Source organism: Ornithodoros turicata, chromosome 1, assembly GCF_037126465.1.
Source record: "Ornithodoros turicata isolate Travis chromosome 1, ASM3712646v1, whole genome shotgun sequence".
NCBI lineage: Eukaryota > Metazoa > Arthropoda > Arachnida > Ixodida > Argasidae > Ornithodoros > Ornithodoros turicata.
Genome location: NC_088201.1, coordinates 75,395,854 through 75,419,121, shown reverse-complemented (window position 1 = coordinate 75,419,121; position 23,268 = coordinate 75,395,854). Strand labels below are relative to the sequence as shown.

The window sequence follows — 23,268 nt, the reverse complement described above, 5'->3', positions numbered from 1 at the left end:
ACGTGTTTCGCCGTGTTTGCGGCTCGTCGGCCCTGGGTAGCTGCGCATCGTTCGAGATTGGCAAACCAGGGGTCACTCAGCGAGCGATATACACCTGGGAGGGTGACTGAGCACTCCTCAATACCACAGTGCAAGCCAGTGAATTATAAAGAAGGGGGAAAAGCCATTAAAAAAATAAGTAAATGATGCTAGACGTGTTTGAAATTCAAACTTACAGATTAAAATGGCTTCTATGGCTGCACGTAGAGAAACAGATACTCATTGAACGATGCGACAGCACCAGAGGAGACGTGTTTCGCCGTGTTTGCAGCTCGTCAGCCCTGGGTAGCTGCGCATCGTTCGAGATTGGCAAACCAGGGGTCACTCAGCGAGCGATATACACCTGGGAGGGTGACTGAGCACTCCTCAATGCCACAGTGCAAGCCAGTGAATTATAAAGAAGGGGGAAAAGCCATTAAAAAAATAAGTAAATGATGCTAGACGTGTTTGAAATTCAAACTTACAGATTAAAATGGCTTCTATGGCTGCACGTAGAGAAACAGATACTCATTGAACGATGCGACAGCACCAGAGGACACGTGTTTCGCCGTGTTTGCGGCTCGTCGGCCCTGGGTAGCTCCGCATCGTTCGAGATTGGTAAACCAGGGGTCACTCAGCGAGCGATATACACCTGGGAGGGTGACTGAGCACTCCTCAATGCCACAGTGCAAGCCAGTGAATTATAAAGAACGGGGAAAAGCCATTAAAAAAATAAGTAAATGATGCTAGACGTGTTTGAAATTCAAACTTACAGATTAAAATGGCTTCTATGGCTGCACGTAGAGAAACAGATACTCATTGAACGATGCGACAGCACCAGAGGACACGTGTTTCGCCGTGTTTGCGGCTCGTCGGCCCTGGGTAGCTGCGCATCGTTCGAGATTGGCAAACCAGGGGTCACTCAGCGAGCGATATACACCTGGGAGGGTGACTGAGCACTCCTCAATGCCACAGTGCAAGCCAGTGAATTATAAAGAAGGGGGAAAAGCCATTAAAAAAATAAGTAAATGATGCTAGACGTGTTTGAAATTCAAACTTACAGATTAAAATGGCTTCTATGGCTGCACGTAGAGAAACAGATACTCATTGAACGATGCGACAGCACCAGAGGACACGTGTTTCGCCGTGTTTGCGGCTCGTCGGCCCTGGGTAGCTGCGCATCGTTCGAGATTGGCAAACCAGGGGTCACTCAGCGAGCGATATACATCTGGGAGGGTGACTGAGCACTCCTCAATGCCACAGTGCAAGCCAGTGAATTATAAAGAAGGGGGAAAAGCCATTAAAAAAATAAGTAAATGATGCTAGACGTGTTTGAAATTCAAACTTACAGATTAAAATGGCTTCTATGGCTGCACGTAGAGAAACAGATACTCATTGAACGATGCGACAGCACCAGAGGACACGTGTTTCGCCGTGTTTGCGGCTCGTCGGCCCTGGGTAGCTGCGCATTGTTCGAGATTGGCAAACCAGGGGTCACTCAGCGAGCGATATACACCTGGTAGGGTGACTGCGCACTGCTCAATGCCACAGTGCAAGCCAGTGAATTATAAAGAAGGGGGAAAAGCCATTAAAAAAATAAGTACATGATGCTAGACGTGTTTGAAATTCAAACTTACAGATTAAAATGGCTTCTATGGCTGCACGTAGAGAAACAGATACTCATTGAACGATGCGACAGCACCAGAGGACACGTGTTTCGCCGTGTTTGCGGCTCGTCGGCCCTGGGTAGCTGCGCATCGTTCGAGATTGGCAAACCAGGGGTCACTCAGCGAGCGATATACACCTGGAAGGGTGACTGAGCACTCCTCAATGCCACAGTGCAAGCCAGTGAATTATAAAGACGGGGGAAAAGCCATTAAAAAATAAGTAAATGATGCTAGACGTGTTTGAAATTCAAACTTACAGATTAAAATGGCTTCTATGGCTGCACGTAGAGAAACAGATACTCATTGAACGATGCGACAGCATCAGAGGACACGTGTTTCGCCGTGTTTGCGGTTCGTCGGCCCTGGGTAGCTGCGCATCGTTCGAGATTGGCAAACCAGTGGTCACTCAGCGAGCGATATACACCTGGGAGGGTGACTGAGCACTCCTCAATGCCACAGTGCAAGCCAGTGAATTATAAAGAAGGGGGAAAAGCCATTAAAAAAATAAGCAAAAAATGATGCTAGACGTGTTTGAAATTCAAACTTACACATTAAAATGGCTTCTATGGCTGCACGTAGAGAAACAGATACTCATTGAACGATGCGACAGCACCAGAGGACACGTGTTTCGCCGTGTTTGCGGCTCGTCGGTCCTGGCTAGCTGCGCATCGTTCGAGATTGGCAAACCAGGGGTCACTCAGCGAGCGATATACACCTGGGAGGGTGACTGAGCACTCCTCAATGCCACAGTGCAAGCTAGTGAATTATAAAGAAGGGGGAAAAGCCATTAAAAAAATAAGTAAATGATGCTAGACGTGTTTGAAATTCAAACTTACAGATTAAAATGGCTTCTATGGCTGCACGTAGAGAAACAGATACTCATTGAACGATGCGACAGCACCAGAGGACACGTGTTTCGCCGTGTTTGCGGCTCGTCGGCCCTGGGCAATATTCTGCCCACTAGTCTATTTACTTCCCGGTATGGTTTACGTTATTCTTACAAACTTTGACCGGGCGTAAATTCTGAGCGAACAAATATTTTCGAGTAAATCTCGGACACATGCCTTTTCCTGTCGTAAGGAATGGTTGGTAATTTTTTGAACCAAAATTGTGGGGGGTCGAGCGCACTCATTGGATCATTTCGCCTGGAATGACCCAACTACTCCGGTATCAGCTCCAAAGGCCCAACCCTCTCCTGCAGCCCCGGCCTCCGACATTCGAGCCCCCTCTTGTGGCAACTCACCGCTCGATCCAGCCCCACCTGAGTGCATGGACTCTGCCTCGGCGAACTCAAAACGCGTCGCCTCTCCGATTACGTTGGCATGGTGCAGTCGTTGCGACACCCCCCACGGCAAGCGACCCAAGAAAGGCAAACCGAAGACAGGAAGCGGTGACGTTCTCGCTACGGCGGTATAGCGGAAGCTATATTGGTCGATAAGTAGCCTGCATATCCTTCAGTGGAATTGTCTATCAGCTTCTTCTGTCCTACCCCACTCCGCATCTCCACACGCTTGTTTCCCACTACTCCCCTCGTGTAATTTTCTTGCAAGAAACCTGCTTAGTTCCCCAACGCAACTTTTTCTGTCCCGGTTTTCATGTTTATCGGCTAGACAGACCCGCAGGCAGAGGCGGCGGTCTCTTGACGCTTGTGTCCTCAAAATTAGTGCACTCTTCTTTTGTTGTGTCTCAGACCCCTTCCGCGCACTGCGAGATCCTCGCAGTCCAGCTTAATTTCCCTTGAGGCAAATCCTTGGCGGTCATCAACCCAGCCGGCTTCCAGTCATCATCTTCCCTCAGCGGTGTTATTGCCAGTGTGTCTCCAGAATATGTGGTCGCCGGTGACTTCAACTCCCATCATGTCATATGGGGCCACAAAACCGACTTGCACGGTAGAGAGCTGTGGAACTGGATCTGCCAGCATAATCTCTCCGTTGCGAATGATGGTTCTCCTACGTTCATCCGTGGTACTTCGCGCTCCGTGCTTGAACTCACCCTGTGCTCTCCGGCGGTACGCTTGTCTTCATGGAAGACCGTCGACATGGGAACCAACAGCGGCCATATCCCTATATACTTTGATGTGGTGATCCCGGTCATGCGGACTGTGTCGGTGAGACGCCATTGCAATCTCTCGTTGCTGGAAAGGAACCTGGCCCCTCTCCTTGAGGCATGTGCTGCTCTGCCCTCCCTCGACCGTGCTGTATCCGCAGCGGCTGCCCTTCCACGCTCAATAGCCTCTGCCACGTTTCATGTTGACAAGCGCTCAACATCGAACTGCGCCCCCTGGTGGAACGAGATTGCATGCGAGCCTACCGACGCCGCAAAGCTGCTTGGAAACAGGTCCTATCAAACACGTGCCACACAAACTGGAAGAACTTCCAGTTTCTCAAGGCGGTGTTCAAGCGTACCGTCTCTGCCGCCAAGCAATCCTTCCATAATGGGCGTATTTCTTTCCTGTCCACCCCGAAGAACAGGAAGGCCTTGCACAGGCATATCGCCTATATCCGCAGGTCCTTCTCATGTGCCTCACCATCTGACCTCTCCGTCCCGTCTGACAGCGATGTGAAGGCTCAGCTTGAGGACGCCGCCCGAGGGTTGTCTCTTCGCTTCCTCAAGTTAGTCCCCCGCGGCCCCGCTTTCTCCTCACACGGCGTCCAGTTTTCGCGCAGTCACAGATGAGGATCTTGGTTCCGTTGTGCACACTCTCCCGAGATTTGCTCCCGGTCCTGATGGCGTCACAGGCGGAATGGTTAAGGCCCTGTGGTCGTCCCATCCCCAGGAACTCCTGAACATCGTCAGTGCGTCCTTAGAGCATTCATGGATCCCGGCTGACTGGAAGGTGGCCCGAATAGTCCTTCTCAAGAAAATCGCCTCGAGGGGGCTCGTCATGGATAACGCTCGGTCAATTGCTTTGACATCCGTGCTCTGTAGGACCATTGAGCGCATCCTGCACCACCGGCTATCTTCTTTCATGGAGGCCTTGTCAATCCTCAACGACAGCCAGATCGGCTTTCGCCCCCGCTGCTCCATCTGGATGGCCCATGCGAACTTCGATAGTCAGATCCGTCAGGCGCGGGAGAACGGCAAACTTTCCGCCCTTGTCACCCTGGATGTTGGCAAAGCCTACGACAGTGTTGAGCACAGCGTCCTTCTGCACAGAATGACAGTAGTGCGTGTCCCGGCATATCTAATTTCGTGGGTCAGCAACTTCCCCACTGCAAGATCTCTCTTCTGTTCGGATGGACGGTTCTCCTCCTCGTCGTACGCTCAGCCTCGAGGCGTCCCTCAGGGGTCCTTCTTATCCCCCCTTCTCTTCAAGATCCTGATGAGCTCGCTCCTTTGGACCAGGACATCCTCACTATGACGTACACAGACGACATCGCCTTTTTCGCCTCATCTGCCTCCGTAGAGATTACAAGCCTACGTCTCCTCTGTGCCAGCACGGATACACTCCGTCCACCTGTCCCTCAACGTGCTGAAATCAGCGGTGCTCCTCTTCCCTGCTACCAGTCGACCCCTCTGGCACCTCCTCACTCGAACGATTGGCACAGAGCCCATCCGCCAAACAAACCTGCTTAAGTACCTCGGCGTCTGATACAATGACAATCTGGACTGGTGCCACCACATTGATCTTCTGAGTCAGAAAGCTGCGAAGACCTCCAGCTTCCTTCACCGCTACTCTGGCACCCGCGTTGACATGCCCAGGAATGCCATGCTCTACATGTACAAATGCTACGTGCGCTACGTCCTGGAATTCGGCTGCGTCCTCTTCTCTCACCAGCCCGACTATCGCCTAAACTAGCTCTACTCGATTGAGAAGAAGGTATTGCGCCTGTGCCTTGGTCTTTCGAAATACACGTCGAACCAAGCGCTATACTCGGAAGCTCGTCTCCCCCCTCTCAAGTCTCGCTTCCGCCTTCTCAGGGTTAATACCATTCTCGCCTTACGCCAGAGTCCTCTTGCGCTGAGACACAACGAGTCCCTTCGTGACATGTCTCGTTGGCTAGGCAGACGGTGGCATAGATCGAAGACCCCTCAACTCGTCTTTGCCCATTCTCTTCTGGCTCCCCAAGCAGTTTCGCTCTCAGATCTTGTCCCCCCCCCCTCCTGCCCGCCTCTATCCCCTTCCGTGCTGTTTGTCGAGGCTTTCGACCTGGTGCCAGTCATGCCTGCCCCAACAGGCTTGAGGCTGTCGTCGCCGACCACATTCGCCGCTTCCCCGACCACCTGGTGGTGGCCACGGATGCGTCCGTTTTGGACGTACGCGCTGGTGTAGGAATCGTTTTCTCCCGCCTAGACTGTGACTTCCCGGTACGCCTTCCCAACTACACCCCGATTTTTGAAAGCAAATTCCTGGCTATTGTGCTGGCACTGCGAATGGTTCCTGCCGCGTTCGGTAAGATATTGCTTCTTTCTTACTCTCTCTCGGTCATCTCATCCTTGTCCAATCCTTCTAGTCCATTGCTAAAATCCCTCCTATCTCTTGTTCCCTCTCACATCGCGGAGATCGTCTTCACGTAGACACCTGGGCATTGTGGCATCTCCATCAACGAGACAGCTGACTGCCTGGCCAAGATGTCCCTGTCTGGGCCAATCATCGACATCTTGCCACCGTTGTCTGAAGTCGTACGAGCAAGGTTCCGAAGGCTCCTCGAGCTACCTGGGCGCCGCTCGCCACCTGTTGGCTACGACCACCTCGTCTTCCCATGGCGATCTGCCTGCTGTGCTTCCCGCCATATAGAAGTCACCATGACACGCCTTCGATGCCTTGCCCTCCCTCTGAACTTTTACTTACACCGTGCTGGGTTCACAACTCATCAACGTGCGCCCACTGCGGCCAGGACGGGAGTGTGGACCATTTTCTTGTCCACTGTCGGCTGTACGCACGTCCGCGCCAACATTACTTGGTCCGCCATTGTCTAGGCTTGGCGCCCCCTGTTCTTTGACTTCCCTGAGATCTTTCGGGGCCTCACACTTGGGGAGGTGGAACTCGGCTGTGGCATCCAACATCGCTGCCTTTATTACATTCAGCCGTCGTTTCTAGTACCCCAACTGCTACTTGCGCATGCCTTCCTCCCATTTATCTAGGATGTTGTGCTCTAGCGGACTGACTCGCCGCTAGCCATTTAAGCATTACCACACGCACTGCAACACCATCACCTGCCCTGGCCAATCGCCCTTTGTGGCTAGCGGCCACTGCCCTCCTGGCTGAAGAAGAAGAAAAAGAAAATCATGGCACGGATCTTGTGACTTGAGATTCTTCCGCCATCTTCATATTCATTAAACGTTTTGCAGTTCCCTTGAGCACACGTCCTCTCTTCTTGTTACAATTTGGTGCCGAAACCCGGGAAACGGGTCTTAACTGATCAGGAAGTACTGACTGGACTATAGGGCGGAGCAGAGCGTCATACCGGAATCGTTATGGACGACTTGGAGAGGTTGAAGAAGCTACGAACTGCTTGTTGAGGAACTGTGACACGCACTACTTCGGACCTTACAGCTCTTTTGGCTACGACTCCTTTGCCGCACGACCAGCTCACATCAAAGCTGACTTTCCTAGAATCTAAAGCTGCGACTTTGGCACAGCTGGAAGGCAGGAAGGGATACAGGGTATAATCGACGAAACCCTTCTAGAAGACGAATGTACCGCCTGCGATCGATATCTTGCATCCATCACGACTATCATGGTGCAGGTCCGCAGGGCGTTGTCGACGTCTGCAGGTCCAGTTTCAATCAACCACCGTGACGGTCCTCAGGTTTCACCGCAGCATGGTCACGGTGCGAGTGATGGAGTTTGTTTGCCCAAGCTCCATATCGACACTTTCAATGGTGCGCTTTCAAAATGGCAAGGCTTTTGGGATCACTTCAGATCAAGCATACACGACAACTCACGGCTTTCGCAAGTCAACAAGCTTAAATATTTCGTGTCGCTTATGTCTGGATCTGCTGCTACGGCCATCGAAGGTTTGACCATCACTGATCAAAAGTGTGCCACAGCTGTTGACATCCTAAAGGCACACTTTGGTAAGGACGAGCTTCTTATCAACGATCATCTCGACTCCTTATTCTATCTTAAGCCCGTTACGGACTTTCAGGATGTCCGAGGGTTACGAGACTTGCATGGGACTGTCACTGCTCGGGTTCAAAATCTGCAAGCTTTAGGAACTCCAAGGAGTCAATATGACGTCGCTGTTCGTCGAGCCATTGTGCACAAGATCCCGCATGAGCTTGATCTCGAATACTATCGTATGCACAGAAGAGATGCGACCCTCGCCCCTGAAAGCTTGTCAGATCTTTTCGATTTTTTGGACAAAGAAATCAAATGCCGTGAACGCCTTCGCAGAGACGCCGAATTAGACAATGTTGGATCGCGACAGAAGAACGAAGGAGGAAGTGGTGTCAAACGTAAATCACGGCTCTCGTTCTCCGCGTCATCTTTAGCGGCAACTGTTACGCAGCAGAGCTGTGTACTGTGTAAGTAAAAAAATCATGCGCTCGAAAGTTGTACGGCCATACTGACTCCTGAGGAGAAAAGAAACATTCTTCGTCGAGAAGGTAGATGCTTTCTTTGTGGAAAGAGGTCTAACCTCTCCAAAGATTGCCGGGTCTGCTGCAGGCTTCGTTGTGGAAAGTGTAACAGACTACACCTTAAACAGCTATGTCCAGGTCCTTCAGTGCCTGCTCAGAATCAAACTTGGTTTACAACGGTTGTTGAGGACGTACTTACCTCATTTTCTTCATCAGAAGTTTCAAAGCTTCCAAAGTGCTCAGAAGTCCTCCTGCAAACCGCTAAAGTTTGGATTGTGGGACCACGTGAACGAAAACAGCTCATCAGGGTCTTGTTTGACGGGGGAAGTCAAAGAAGTTTCATTCGCGCCGACATATCAAAGCACATGGAATGTAAAGCCGTACGGTAAGAAGATCTACGGATTCACACCCTTGGGAATGTCACGTCAGCTCGAACACAACACCGTTGTGTACAAGCTTTATTGCGAAGTCAGGACGCTTCTCACACACTTGTGATTGATGCAATCGAGTACGACCAGATTTGCTCTGACAGCCTCCCGTCTCTACCCTTCGATATGTCGAAACAACTGAAAGATATGGCCTTCAGCTAGCTGATGAACCGTTTTCCGCGCCTGTCGAGATTTCTGTCCTGATTGGTTCAGGTCATTACTGGCAAATCGTCTCTGGACAAACTGTTCGACTTTAGAACCATCTGGTTGCAGCTGAAACCCTTTTCGGATGGGCCATCCAAGGAGTCCGTTCGTCCGACGGCAGGAAGGGACATGATATTCAAGTCACAAAGATAGGTGTGGAACCGTATGATGGAATGAACGCCCATCAGATTTCTTTTCAACTTCAAGCTTCTTGGGACCTGGAACGTCTGGGCATTACTGAGAATTATCCGCCTTTCAGGGAGAATGACCTTGTCCTCAAGGGTTTTCGTTCACCAGCCAGGCTACAGAAAGGACGTTATGTCGTCCGTCTTCCCTGGGACACTGAGAAAAGTCACAGGTTGGCGGACAATAAGACGCTCGCACTTCAGCGTTTGGGACACATCAACAAAATGTTACCGGATTCGGCGCTCATGGAGGAGTATGATATGATGATTCGCCAGTACTTGCTAAACGATCACGCAGAAGACGTACTGGAACCTGAGTCTCCGGTTCCAGGACCGATATAATACATGCCACATCACGCTGTAATACGAAGAGACCGAGAGACGACAAAAGTGTGCATTGTTTTTGACGCGTCATCGAACATGCCTGGTGAAGTCTCATTGAACGAAACCCTCCATGCGGGTCCTAACTTGAACCCTGATGTTTTAGACCTTCTCATGCAGTTTCGTGCTCATGAAATCGTGCTCACAGCGGACCCCGAAAAGGCATTCCTGCAGATCGCTTTGGACGCATGCGATCGGACGCACTACGCTTTCTCTGGCATGAGACTTACCCCGAAAGCAAGCCAACCTTTCCCTCGAGTCGAGACTTTGAGGATGCCACGGGTACCCTTCGGGGCAAAGTCCAGTCCTTTTCTGTTGGCCGCGCCGATTAGACATAATTTGCAGTCGGCTGCGGCGCAGTGTCCTGAAACCGCGGCTCTTCTATCAACTCATTTTTATGTTGCCGATGTGGTCGTTGCTGTTGACACTTTTTAGGAAGCAAGTCTCCTGTACCGTCAAGCGCGGGACATCCTTCTAGAAGCAGGAATGAAGTTAGTCAAACGGACCAGCAATGACATGAAACTGCGGACTCTATTTCAAGACGAGGGCACGGCTTCGACGTCTACTACTCCTCTGAGGAAAGTGCTCGGACTTAATTGGGATATAGACTCCGATGAGATTCAGCTATCGGTGAAGTCGCTGACTGAGTTTCTAGAACGACAAGTTGACACGAAACGCTACGTACTGCAAGCTGTTTCGCGCATTTACAATGCATTGGGTTACGTAGCACCATACGTCATAACGCCTAAGATATTGCTACAACGCATCTGGCTGACTAAGTTGCAGTGGGACGACCAGCTGCCTGAAGCTCTGATGGACACATGGCATAGGTGGTGTCAAGAGGTGCCTACGCTTTCCGACTTCCGCGTACCTCGAAGACTCTCTGGCGTCTCAGCTCCTCTCCAGGAGAGTACACAGAGTTTGTATGTCTTCAGCGATGCAAACACCAAGGCTTATGGAGCTGCTGTCTATTTAGTCTTGCAGAGTGACGACGGGAACATCGAAATAAGTCTCGTTTTGGCAAAAACCAGAGTCGCCGCCTTGGGAACTTTGTCCTTGCCACGTCTCGAGTTGATGGCTGCCGTTCTGGCTTCACGATTAGTCAAGTTCGTTAGGACGAAGTTGTCCTTGGTGCATGTGAAGACAATTTTGTGGACTGATTCAACTATTGACTTGTATTGGATTCACGGATTTCCGATGGGTTCGAAACCGTTCGTACAGAACCGCGTGACTGAGATTCGAACCACCACGTAGGCCTGCCAGTGGAGGCATTGTCCGGAAACAGACAACCCAGCCGACTTTCTGACAAGAGGTATGTCATGTGCCCGCCTGTTAGACGCTACTAGTAGTTGGTAGCACGGCCCACCATGGCTCTGCAATCCAGACTCTTGGCCTGCAACATGGCACGCTACAGAAACGTTACCGCAAGAGGTCTGCTTAGAGAGGACACCACCGCATGTTCTCTCCGCTTTGTCTATTAGCGAAGCTCCCATACTGCAGGCCAGAAATTTCAGCTCGTTTTCGCGGCTGCTCAGGGTAACCGCATATGTGAAGCGGTTTGTGCACAACAGCAGGGACGCCTTGCAGAAGATCACAGGAATGCCGACTTCAGATGAGATGAGGGCAGCGGAACGCTATTGGATAGCAGTTGCACAACGGCAGTCTTTTGGCCCGCTCCCGACAGCTCACAAGTAAATTCAGAACACCTCCCTGTTTCACGATGATGAAGGATTCCTTCGCATGCAGGGTCGCTTACAGTATGGCACTTTTCGGGACTCGATAAAACACCCTGTTGTTACGCCACCAGACCATCCAGTTACGAAGCTACTTGTTATACATGCGCATGTACGGTTGCTACACGCTGGCGTTCAGGATACCTTGGCAGACTTACGAGAGGAGTATTGGGTTATTCGAGGGCGTCAGGTGGTCAAGAGCTGTTTTGCATCATTGCAGTGTTTGTCGCCGAGCCAAAGCACGAGCCTGCACAGAAATTACTGCTCCTTTACCACGAGATCGGATATCCCCAGCTCCACCATTCGAGGTTACAGGAACAGATCAAATCAAATCAAAATATTTTTATTTGGAGCTCTAGATACACATGATAGGTGTGGGACAGCGAGGACAAGGCCTGTGCTGCTGTCCCGAACATGATAAAACACAGCAAGAAACGCACGTCTTGTGGGCCTACCGCGTTAAACCAGTTTGTAGACGTAAAAAAAAAGAAAAAGAAAGGTCTGATATCTGCATCAATTACACAGTATTACGTATTCATATGTCCCAAAAATAACACAAAGAGAGAGAGATACCACAAAGGGGGAGACATTAATATCACAAAAAGAGAGAACAAGGCTGACATCGATCGTATCACATCGACAAAAGGAAGGCCTTCAAGTGTTTTTTAAAAGCTGGAAAATTATTCATTAGTCTATATTGTTATGGGAGTGCTTTCCATAGCTTTGGACCTTTGTACCCCAATTTTTGTAGTCCAACGTTAGTCCTTTGTTGTGGCACTCTGAGATACATATAATCTCTTCTTAAACTGTAAGAGCAGGTGAAATACTCCAACTGAACCACGCAGGAAGTATGCTTTGAATAAACCGTACGGTGCATGAATAGTAGCACCTTATATTTGAGTAACGTAAAAATATCCATGACGAACAATACGGAGAACGCAAAGGAAATCGACTGTCCCGGTTCTATTCTCAGTATTAGTCTCAAGGCGCGTTTCTGCAATACCAAAAGAGGTTGGAGAACACTCCGATAAATTTCCAACGCATAATGCAGATGTGAATGATCTAGTGGATAATACATTTTAAGAAGAATATTAATAGGAAATAGTGACGCCACTTTCGAGAGCGCCTGAAGGCCTGCCAACATTTTTCGTCTCAATAACATGGTGTTGCCATGTGAGGTGTCCATTTAGTGTCACCCCTAGAAACTTCACCGAGTGGACGCGAGAAAGTACATGGGAGTCAAAGTGGACTTGTAGGTTTTCTAAATCATCTAACCTCTGAGCTGGGTGGAAGACCAGATAATTTGATTTTGTGAAATTTGGTGCTAACTGGTTCAAGGACAACCATAGTGATAGTTTGGATAGAATCCTATTCGCTTCTCGATATAAAGTTTCTGGTGTATCTGCGTCAACGAACAGATTGGTGTCATCTGCATAAAGGGTGCAGTCTGTAGATAGAAACTCAGGGAGGTCATTTACGTATATCAAGAACAGAAGTGGGCCCAAGATCGACCCCTGAGGAACACCAATTGTGCACTCGGCAAAACTTGACTGGACTTTTCCAATCGCTACATATTGCTTTCTACGTTTCAGATAGCTGCTGATTAGTTGAAGTGGTAAACCTCTTATCCCGTATCTTTCAAGTTTCTGTAACAAGACATCATGGTTAATAAGGTCAAACGCTCGTGTTAAGTCCACAAAGATACCCATCGTTAATCTTTTTGAATCAATGTTTTCTCTAATCCTCTCAATGACATTGCCTAGGGCTAATTCTGTGGATCTACCCTTCCTAAATCCAAATTGTGAGTCGGACAAAATGTTGTTAGTTTCAAGATATGACGTCAGTCTGCGCAAGATTAGCGTTTCAACTATGTTGCTCAATACTGAAAGCACTGCCACGGGCCTATAGTTCAGAACAGAACGTCTGTCATCCTTCTTGTGTATTGGTATTATTTTAGCTATTTTCAGTTCTCTTGGAAAGATGCCTTGTAAACTCAAGCACCCTTGGATCCCAAACAAACAGTTGCCAATGGCCAGAGGTTGGCAGGGGCCATGCAGCCCTTGGGCCAACAGGTTCTTTGGCCAACAAAGCAAAATTTGTGGTTGGCCAAAGTTTGGCACACCAAAGTTCGGGAAATGCTTGGATGTCATGAATGGTAGAAACACGTTGGCCAGATTTCCGCCAATGTATGTCATGCCAATACCGTACATACTCAGTAATTGTAATTAAAGTTGTTTTCGGACAAAGTGCAATGTGAAGTTTTCAAATGTGCATAACAGAACTGTTCTCTTCCGTACAAGTATTCTAGTCAACCAATGGACACTCTGGTGGGCATATTGCTGCTCGCAGTTATATCTGTATTTGAAGAGCGATTTTCTTACTTGTACCTCTTTTCTATATCTAAGGAAGTGAATTTTAAATATATATGTATTGTTTTCACTGTGTGATGCAGGAGTGTGTCAATACATAATGTGTGAACGACACGGCGGAAGGAGCATTTTAGTTGCATCGTCATCTGGCTGCTCATAGTTGTAACTGTGTTTCCAGAACTGATTTTTGCTCTCTAAATATAAGTGTATTATTACTGAGTGATACACAAATGATAGTACCAATAGGTATTGTTTACGCCCACACAAGTGAAGTGACGTTTGGGTGGACTTTCTATGCCGCTGCTCATAGTCTTACCTGAGTTGAATTTCATACCGTTTGTACTGCGTGATACACAAGGGACAGTATCAGTAGAGACTGTTTATGCCAACTCTGCCAAAGTGATATTTCGGTGGCTTTCCTTATTTATGCTGCTGTTTGTGTGACTGCTCAGTTTGACAAAATTTTATCACCGTTTATTATTGTTCAATGTAACATTTTACCAGAAGCTCTCACGCACATACAGCTTATATAAAAATTAAATATATAGGTGTACACATCTATATACAGGGTGCGTCATTAAAAACTGACCAGAATTTTTTGTAAGAAAGCTGTGAGAGCAGCATAGATATTGTTTTTGCATTTGATTTATACGGCCAGGCGGACATCCTCTGGAAGAGAGTATGTAACTACCAGATGACTAATTACCCGAAATTCGTTAATTTTTTAATTAGGGAATTTCTGGGAAAAGCGAGATAGCAGATTGAGAGACTATCCTCGTTAAACACATTTCCACTTTCAAAAAATCCTGAAACGCGCACGTGCGCTAAAATATCCATCGAATTTCGGTATGCAAATGAGCCAAAACCGAAACCGCGGCGACCGCGAACGCGGGGAGTACAGCGCTCATTTTACATCAGAGGGCCACGTGATTTGGAGCGGTGGAGATAATTGGAGTGGGTGTCGCTCAGCTGGGCAGATAAAGCGCTCTCTGGCCCAGATCAGTGGCCCAGATAGGCCTCCGTCGGCGTGGGTGATGCGCTCCCCAGGCGCGCTTTTTCGGTTTTGGCTCATTTGCATACCGAAATTCGGGGATGGACATTTCAGCGCACGTTCGTGTTTCCGGATTTTTTAAACGTGGAAAGGTGTTCAACGAGGATAGTCTCTCAATCTGCTATCTCGCTTTTGCACGCAATTCCCTAATTAAAAATTAATTAATGAATTTCAGGTAATTAGTCCTCTGGTAGTTACATACTCTCTTACAGAGGGTGTCCAGGCTGTAGAACTCAACTGCAAAAACAACATCTATGCTACTCCCACGGCTTTTTTTATAAAAATTCTGGTCAGTTTTTAATGACGCACCCTGTATATATACAGGGTGTCCCAGTTAACTGCGAACGTATTTTTAAAAATATATATAACACTTTTTCCAAGATGAAATCAATTGCAATATAGCATATGCTGAAGGGCACTGCTTGGGAGGGCATTAGCGAAGTCCTAAGGCAATGTCTTAATTAACTTTCAATAATTAACTTCTTAATTATAAAAGCTACGAAGTTGTCCCAATGGGAACATCTGTTCTTTTCGGTCTCCTGATATCGTAGCCGTTTTCAGAACAAAAATCCGTTCAATAGATCGCCCGCAAAAAAATCGTGAAGGAAAGCCATTTTTTTCTTTATTTTGGTCATTGCGCTTCTTAGAAGACGCGTCTTTCCTTCACCCCCAATGTGAGAGGTAGAAAGAGCACACTATCTCCTCTAGCGTCCAGGAAAAAGAATAAAAGGAAACAGAAAATGCAACCCAAGATAAGGCCAGTTCCGATAGAGTCACCAAATACATTTCTTTTTATTTTGTTTCCGCAAGTTAAAGCTCATCTTCGACGCATGAGGCGGCACTGTGCTCCTTCCCCCTCTCACGTTGGGGATGAAAGTGAAGGAAGAGAGAGAACCTTCTAGTTGAAGGGTGGAACGAGAACTGTTTAACTGCAAGAGCGCAGCGAGCGGGGAGCGTGCGCAGGGGCCGACGAAGATCGGCGTGCGCAGATGACGCTGTGCCTGGCTGGGTCGCTACAAGCAACGCAGCAACTCAACTCCACACAACGCACTCAAACACCCAACCACTCAGCACTCACAACTCATCTCTGGAACCAGCCCGGACCGCAGCGCCCTTGTTCCCGCCATCCCGCTGCTGCATCAACAGCCACGATCGCAAGCCGTATCTCCAATCATCCACCATCCACGAGTCGTCCTCATTCTCCTCTTCATGGTATCGACGCGGACCTCAACCGCATGCACCGCTCCGCGTCTGAGGGGGGGAGTGATGTGGCGGCCTGTGGAAGACGACGACGACGCGCCTCTGCTGCCGCGCGCTACTGCGCCTGGCAGACAGTTCTACCGGCACCGTCCTAGCGTGAGGCCACGTCCATCTGCCCGCTGGGACATTCCGTCATCGCCGGTCAGGACTCATGTAGAGGAACTCCACCTCCTCTACAAAAGAAATACGCGTCTCCGAAGATGCGCAATGAACAAAATCAAGAAAAAAATGGCGTTCCCTCGCGAATTTTTTGCGGGCGATCTATCGAACGGATTTTTGTTCTGAAAACAGCTACGATATCAGGTGACCGAAAGAAACAGATGTTCTCATTGGGACAACTTCGTAGCTTTTCTAATTAAAAAGTTAATTAACGTACATACATAGGAAACGGTCACCAAGTATCGATTGGGATAGGATAAAGCCTGTATAGAGTTCCTATAGGTTTTTGAGCTACCCTGTTCAGAGTTTTCTATACAATTCCTACATAATTTAGAAACTTTTTTTATAAGGGATAACCGGCTTTGATGACCAGATAAGTCGACTACGAAGGTGGTCATGCGCTCCTGAGGTGCCCGGTTTTGGTTTTGGCTCCTTTGCAATGTTCGACGATGGATATTTCAAAGGACGTGCTTGTTCCAGGACATTTAAATAGGAGAATTGCTTTCAAGGTGGATTCCCTCCTATTCTACTATCTCGCCTTTGCCCGAAAGCCCCAAATCATCCATGAATTTTTGGGTAATAAGTCAACCACTAGATACTCTCTTTAGAAGGATGTCCGACTGGCTGCATAACTAATCTGCAGAAACGAGGTCTATGATGATCTCGCATTTTTTTATAAAAAAATCAAACGCGTACAAAACGAACGCCCTGTATCTTGCTTTTCATATGTATTGTACTCTGCAGCACATTGGGACATGCAGTTCCTTTGCATCGCTCGTGTCTCGGTCGATGGTGGCTACTCACAATAGACTTGCCGGGCGTCATTAAAGCTTGTTCAGAAGCTAGGGAAAACCCACACTGCGAGGCATTCGATCGTTTGTATGCTTACCTGTATCAGTATCAATCAGTATCAAAGAAATGGGGTATAGGTGAGCCCGGTGTGAGAAGACTGGTGGGAAAATCAATTTATTCGTGATACTACATTTCACGTATAACTGCGTAAACAGAGACGAACCACCGTGAATGGTTGAAGCATCTGGAATGCTGGCAAATTAGTCACCCCTGTGGCGATTCCTTTGCCACCTCGTGCAATTGTTTGGAACACACAAGGCATTCTAGGGGCTTCTTTTACAGAGCTCAAAAATAATAGTGCTGACACGGTTATAAAATGCGTACATTGTCACCTGTTATTAGGTTCATGGCCAAATCCAGCCGCTCTGCCCTCAAAGCTCTTTTGACCTCTTTGGACACAATAGGGCTTCTATCATTATTGTGAAGGGGTTCATTATTTCATTCCCCACATCACCACCAGCGATGCGGTGGAGTATCGCCTCTGGCGATCAAACTCTCCAAGCCCCATCTTCAAAACAAAGTTGTTGTTGTTATGCACAAATGCTTAACTAGACGCACTGGTGGATCTAAATTTTCCAGCAACATGTTCTGGCCCCTTCACACGTATGGCAGCGGCGGTCGGCAACTGTGTATACGGCACGGCAAACCGTACCATTCTCTCGCCTTAACACCGCCATTATTGCCTCCCCTCCACCAAGAAAGGACGTGGATGTCCAATATTTGCCGTGCCGTGAGACCCCACCTACGCTAAACTGACCAATGGACAATGAATTTCGCAATCCCAGAAACTTAGGCGTTTCATCCTCTTTTTCGCATCTAGCTGCCGGAAGATGTAAAACAGAAAAGTTCCCAGGGATAACGATCAAGCAGAACCATTCGCGTCCTTGCTAGCATTCATTTCAGCTAAACGCCAATCGAATGATCCCGCGCCTTCGGAGAAATCACGGCGTCACGGTGGGACTGAAGTACGACGACCGCATACGACAACGGAGACGGCGACGTTTTGCCGTTGTCGTATGCCAGTGTCGTCTGTGTGAGCGAGCCTACCCGGAAAGACGGCACACAAAACTGACAAACACTCGGCTAGGCTCGGTCGATTCGACTCGAACATTGTCCGAACATCGATTGCATGTAAAGTATGGAGCATTAGCAGCATGCGTTCAACGGTCCGGCAAGATTGAAATTGTAGAATAAGGTACATACAAAGTAGCCTCAGCCAAGCGTTCCGTAATCTCTGGCATCACCAAATGGCAGTAGCGCTCATGTTTATTGAAGGAGAATTAAAAGTTACCTCACACCTACTGAGTATCATACAAAGAGCAGGATCGAAGCTCCTTGCTGAAGCCTCTGACTTCCAGTTCAAACGACACTGGTTGAACCCCTACTTGGTACATACATGCCCAAGATTCGCGGACAAAAACTTAAAGCGTGCTTCGCCTGCATTACACCCATAGACGCAATGCGTAAGAAACGTATAATTTCATTTTGACGGAGAACGCCGATACTTTTCACTGGTTCGCCACTGGATCCTGTGCGATCTATATACAAGGAATTATGTCGAAAAGGAATTATCCGTATATCTATAAAGGCTTTTGTTCCCCCGGCGTTTGAAATCTTACACATTGTATACTCAATGGGACAGAAGTAGAATTCGCGCTCCATCGTGATTTCACAGTCTTATACATCAAAATATATCCGCTTTAGGTAATTTTCCACTGCAGTTTCACGATTAGGGGGACCATGTTTGGAACCTAACGTGAATGTCTTGGTTTTGTAGCCAGCCAATTTTGTTCCAGAGGGCATCAAAGTGCGACTAAAATGTGAGACATCACACTTAAAGAGGGCTTAGCCTATCGACACTTCCGCATGTAGGAAAGCCGACTGTATATTTGAGCACGTGTAAGTGGGAGGAGGAATGAAACTCGAAAGGGAAAGATTTATCAGAGTTCAGCGCGCATTCTCCTCTGATAACCAGTACCGCAAGACGGGTCTGATAAAAACATTACAAAATAAAGGCGTGCTTTCACGGCCACAAAAGGTTGAACAACATTTCTGATGGCTTCTGCTTTAACTACAGAAAAGATAAGGCTGCAGATACTGCGTTCCCCTGAGGTTCTCGTTTTGGGAAATCAAACGCTCTCTTCTTCGTAGTATCAGTTTCTTCTTTCTGACATTGTACTTATGGCGTTAAAAGGCGTTCAAAAGTTATTATGGCTGTAGTGTGCCGTTATTGCATTGTGATCCGCCCGCCGATGATTTCTCTTATCTGTGACCGTCATGTTTTTGTATGTATACAATGCAGGCTTACATTACTTATGTTTCACACTCTTTCTTAATTTTTCCTCGCAGCACCACGGGGAAGCTTGGTTGCCGCCAGTATGAAATTTGCTGGGTACCTTAATGGCTGTAAAATCGTATATTTTGTCTAACGACGTCATATACCTCTATTTAGGAGAAGCGAAGGCAAGGCGGTTTTTATTTTTCTTTCCTTCATGAATACACTTGTCTCGGCGACAGCATGCTTAAACTGTGCAGTTGCCCCGGCGCTGTGCGGGAGCGTCATTCACGAACAAAATGTGTAAGTAAGGCATACGCCCCTATGTTCAACTCACTTAAATGCGTCGAATACAACTGGGACCTAGCGCATATAATCGTGTTGTGTCAATGTTTTCTTGACTTCAAGCCGATCATGGCGGCGTAACTGTGCAGCCAGAAGCGCGCTTTTTGATCCTCGCAGACATGCTTGTAGACATGGATTATTCTCTGCAGTTGCCTGCTTATTTTAGCGGCATGTTTTGCGCGTGAAATAGTGCACCTTGGGCGATTTTTGCAAACACTCGAGGTGACGTTGTACTTCGCCTTCGACAAAGTACTGTCAATAGCCTAAGATAACGTTACCCCAATATTCCCATCACCATGGCGATATCCGATCATTTCTCTCTCTCTCTTTCTTTTTAGATTTTTTTACATATTACAAATTGGCCTTGCTCAGAAGTTTGGTAGGAGTGTACTATATAATACTAATCGAGTAAAAATCTGACGCTGGGACAGGTTTAGAGAGTCATTTGCTAAGACGTCGAAAGCACGGCACAGAGGCAGACAGGAAATATTGAACTTTCAACTTTTTATCATATGAATAGAGGTTGAAATAACTTTTCATAAGCTTCTGCGCAACGCAGAACGAAGAAATCGTTTGATTGAAGTCGTTTTGATCAGGTAAACGGAAAGATTCCCTGACATCGCATTTGTGAGATTCCCTCACGATACCTGTGTACAAAAAAACAACGCTAACATGAACCGGTGCACCGTACCAAATCAGCGCTGTTTCCAGAAACGCCCCGATCAAACAGCTCGCCTATAAGGCGAAGTAATTGCGTGCTTCCAGTGACTTGTACGCTTTCACAATATCAGCTATGAACCGGCTCGGCGAACACATTAGATAAAATACAGTGTGATTGTGATCGCCGGCATGTTTTGTGGCGTGGCTGGGCTGTCCAGTTGTCGATGTGAAGCGCAAAGAGATCGTCACGTTGTATACCGTTCATAAACAACTTGGTCTTGTAGCGACACGTGTCTGATTCCTTCATAGCTCTAAATGATACTGGTATTGTGGAAGGAGACACTCGAGAGCGGTGTAGCAGTGCAACAAAGCCGATGACGCACCTGCGGAAAGCATTCGCATGGCTGCGTTCATTTTATTTTTCCAGCACCTCCTACCCAAGCAGCACAATGTACTGAAAGTCGAGTGCAATAGGGGTGGGCGGGTAGGTGGATGGCCTTGAACAGGCTCCTGAAACTAAAGATCGTTGATAAGACACATACCGTTCAGCCCTATTGCACTTGACTTTCAGTACATTGTGCTGCTTGGGTAGGTAGCATCAGGCCTGCGCGCTTACGTCACCCCACGGAGGCCTGCCTGGCTTTGCGACCTGCTTCAAGTTTTCTTCTCGTTCGCTCTTTCATCGACATCATAGCAGCATCCACAGCAGGCCTTCCTGTGTGACGCCGTGTCATGTGCGAGCAGGCCTGATGCTACCTAGAAGGTGCTGGCTTTTCCCACACCAACTCCGCGCATGCGCTGATGGAGCCTCTTGTTTGAACGAACAAATCACTTTCGGCGGTATTTGGAAACTTTAGGGGCACTTTTCTTTGAAACCGGGAAAAAGAAAAAAGAAATATAACTGAGTGGAGGTGCATAATCACGGGTTAGAGAATCGAAGACCCCCTTACCCCTCTACAACTCCGCCATTGACAGTTTTGCTATAGTCCCTGGAGTTAAATGGATCACCAAATAATTTAATTAACGAATTCTGTAATTTACGAGGAAACAAAAAATAGACTGAGTATCTCTGCACCCTTTCTAATATTACGCGCTAAGTCTCGTTCAACTGCAATGCACCATTTTTATATAAAAAAAATGGCTAGCTCATTTTAAGTGAAACGCCCTTCAATAATAGTGAAAACAGAAAGTGTCGGAGGTATGACGTACAAGCGATACTCCTCTAAAAAGAAATCTCGCATTTGAATGTGACAAAGCATTTTGAAGAATCCTTATCAAGCTCGTCACACCGTGCCCGTTATCACCAATCAGAAGGAAGTGACCCGTGATAAGTGTTCGCTCTCTCCTGTCCTCCTCCTTCCATTCGAGTTTCATGCCTGCTCTCAGCTATGCACGTGTACAAAGGTAAAGTTGTCTCATTTACACAACACGTGCTATTAGGCTAAGAGCACTTTAGGGAGACGTGTCCGCGAATCTTGAGCATGAACATTAATGCGTGCTTCAATGCCCAGTGAGGGTCCCCTAAAGCTGTGGCGCCACACAAACGTAATGTAGCGTAAAGTGAGGTGAACCCATGAGCAGAACCAACGTGTCCCATACGTGCGAACCATTGGAAGCTGCGTTGGACGTTCATTTAATTTAATAAATCGTTGTTACAGCACGGCTTAATGACAACTAGTCCGTCGGAATGAAATTCATCGAAACGAAGTCCATCGACGAGGTTCCACTGTCACAGACAACGTATCACGATCTGTGCACGAAAATCGTTCCTGTAACGAAGTTAATTATGCAACTTCAATTTACGAAACGTGGCTTTTCAATGAGCAGTCTATTGATCAGAAAGGTTCTTCTTGCTACAATGATGTAGTCACGTGGTTCCCTTGCCGAATAAAAATCCTTAGCGGGCATCACAGTTCTCTTCTTCTCGTGCTTCATCTTGAATCTATACAGCAGCAGACATTTCAGGGTTCATTACTCTTGTCACTCGAGGGCAAACTCTTACGCGAGACTCACGTTCATGGGTCTCAATTCCGTGCCGTTTAGTTTCACTGTCGAATCTTTCGTAATATGGAACTGAATGTTGTACGGCGAATATCCTCCTTCAGGAGCAGTCGATCCCATAAACGTGAACCACTTAGTTAAGTCGCAGTTCCATCCGCACATGAAGGACATCAGGTTGCGATCTTTCTTCACCTTCACATCTTTACACGAATCATAAGATCCCTTCGCGAATCTCTCACTCACTGCATAAACGGCTTTCTTCACGTACGGGAGACCTTGCGCCTTGTTTTCAGAACTGACCACTTTGACGAAGTCTGACTGCTTCGGTGAGCAGACCAGCTGGCAGAAGATATTTCTGAAATTCCTCAGACAGCGTGGATAGTCCTTCATCCCAAGGTCGATAGGCTGTTGCAAATCCTCCTTCAGAGCTCTGAGCTGCTCAACATCGCAGCAAGTAAGATGGTCTGGACCCGTGGTCGCAGCGAGGTCTGGGCAGACCTCACTGAAGAGACCCCTTCCAGATGGTGACAGGGCTTTTGGTTCGTCGTTGACCTTGCAGGGAATGTCTTTGTCAAGATCTTCATCGTGACCGCAGTGGCTTCGCATAACACAACGGCTGGCAGATGTCAGCGATGCTAACATGTGGAAACATAGGACAGCGAGAACGCAACCCTTCAACTGCATCTTCGCTTCAGCAGGAATATAGAGCGCCGTATGACTTGTGTGCCACGGAGGCTGCTTAACTACGAACACTTCGGGATCTGATAATGAACTGGACGAAATAAAGGGCCTATTTGTGTAAGATAAGACGGTGTGCTGTCGGCAAGATAACATTGTTGACAGAATCAAAGTGAGAAGCCAAGACCTTTGGTTGACGGCGCAGTGAATCATGCAACCATTGTTTCATATGAGTTCCGATAACGTTCAGATACCCGTATGAGATGAAGAGAGACGGTTGAGAAAGCGATAATCAGAATGAATGTGATAACATTGAATCCTTTTCTCTTCGCGTGTTTCAGGTAGTGCGTTGCATTACTAAATTACGTATCAACGCCTTCTAGAGCAGAAATTCCTAGCGGACGCAGGCTGTGACTCCGGCTGGTCGAAGATCAAAGGTTGTCGGCTTATCGATAATTGCTCGCGATTGAGCACAAC

The 23,268-nt window shown here is 47.8% G+C and overlaps 2 protein-coding genes across 2 annotated transcripts; one reads left to right on the top strand and one right to left on the bottom strand.

The window, feature by feature from the left end:
* The first annotated feature begins 9,447 nt into the window (after positions 1-9,447).
* Positions 9,448-10,662, top strand: LOC135375496 (uncharacterized). The gene is made up of 2 exons (XM_064608202.1): positions 9,448-9,690; positions 9,844-10,662. Exons 1-2 carry the CDS (start codon positions 9,448-9,450, stop codon positions 10,660-10,662), a joined length of 1,062 nt encoding a protein of 353 aa, XP_064464272.1.
* Positions 10,663-21,731: 11,069 nt separating this feature from the next.
* Positions 21,732-22,880, bottom strand: LOC135401018 (NPC intracellular cholesterol transporter 1-like). The gene has a single exon (XM_064633118.1). It carries the CDS (start codon positions 22,795-22,797, stop codon positions 22,111-22,113), a length of 687 nt encoding a protein of 228 aa, XP_064489188.1. The 5' UTR covers positions 22,798-22,880; the 3' UTR covers positions 21,732-22,110.
* Positions 22,881-23,268: the final 388 nt, after the last annotated feature.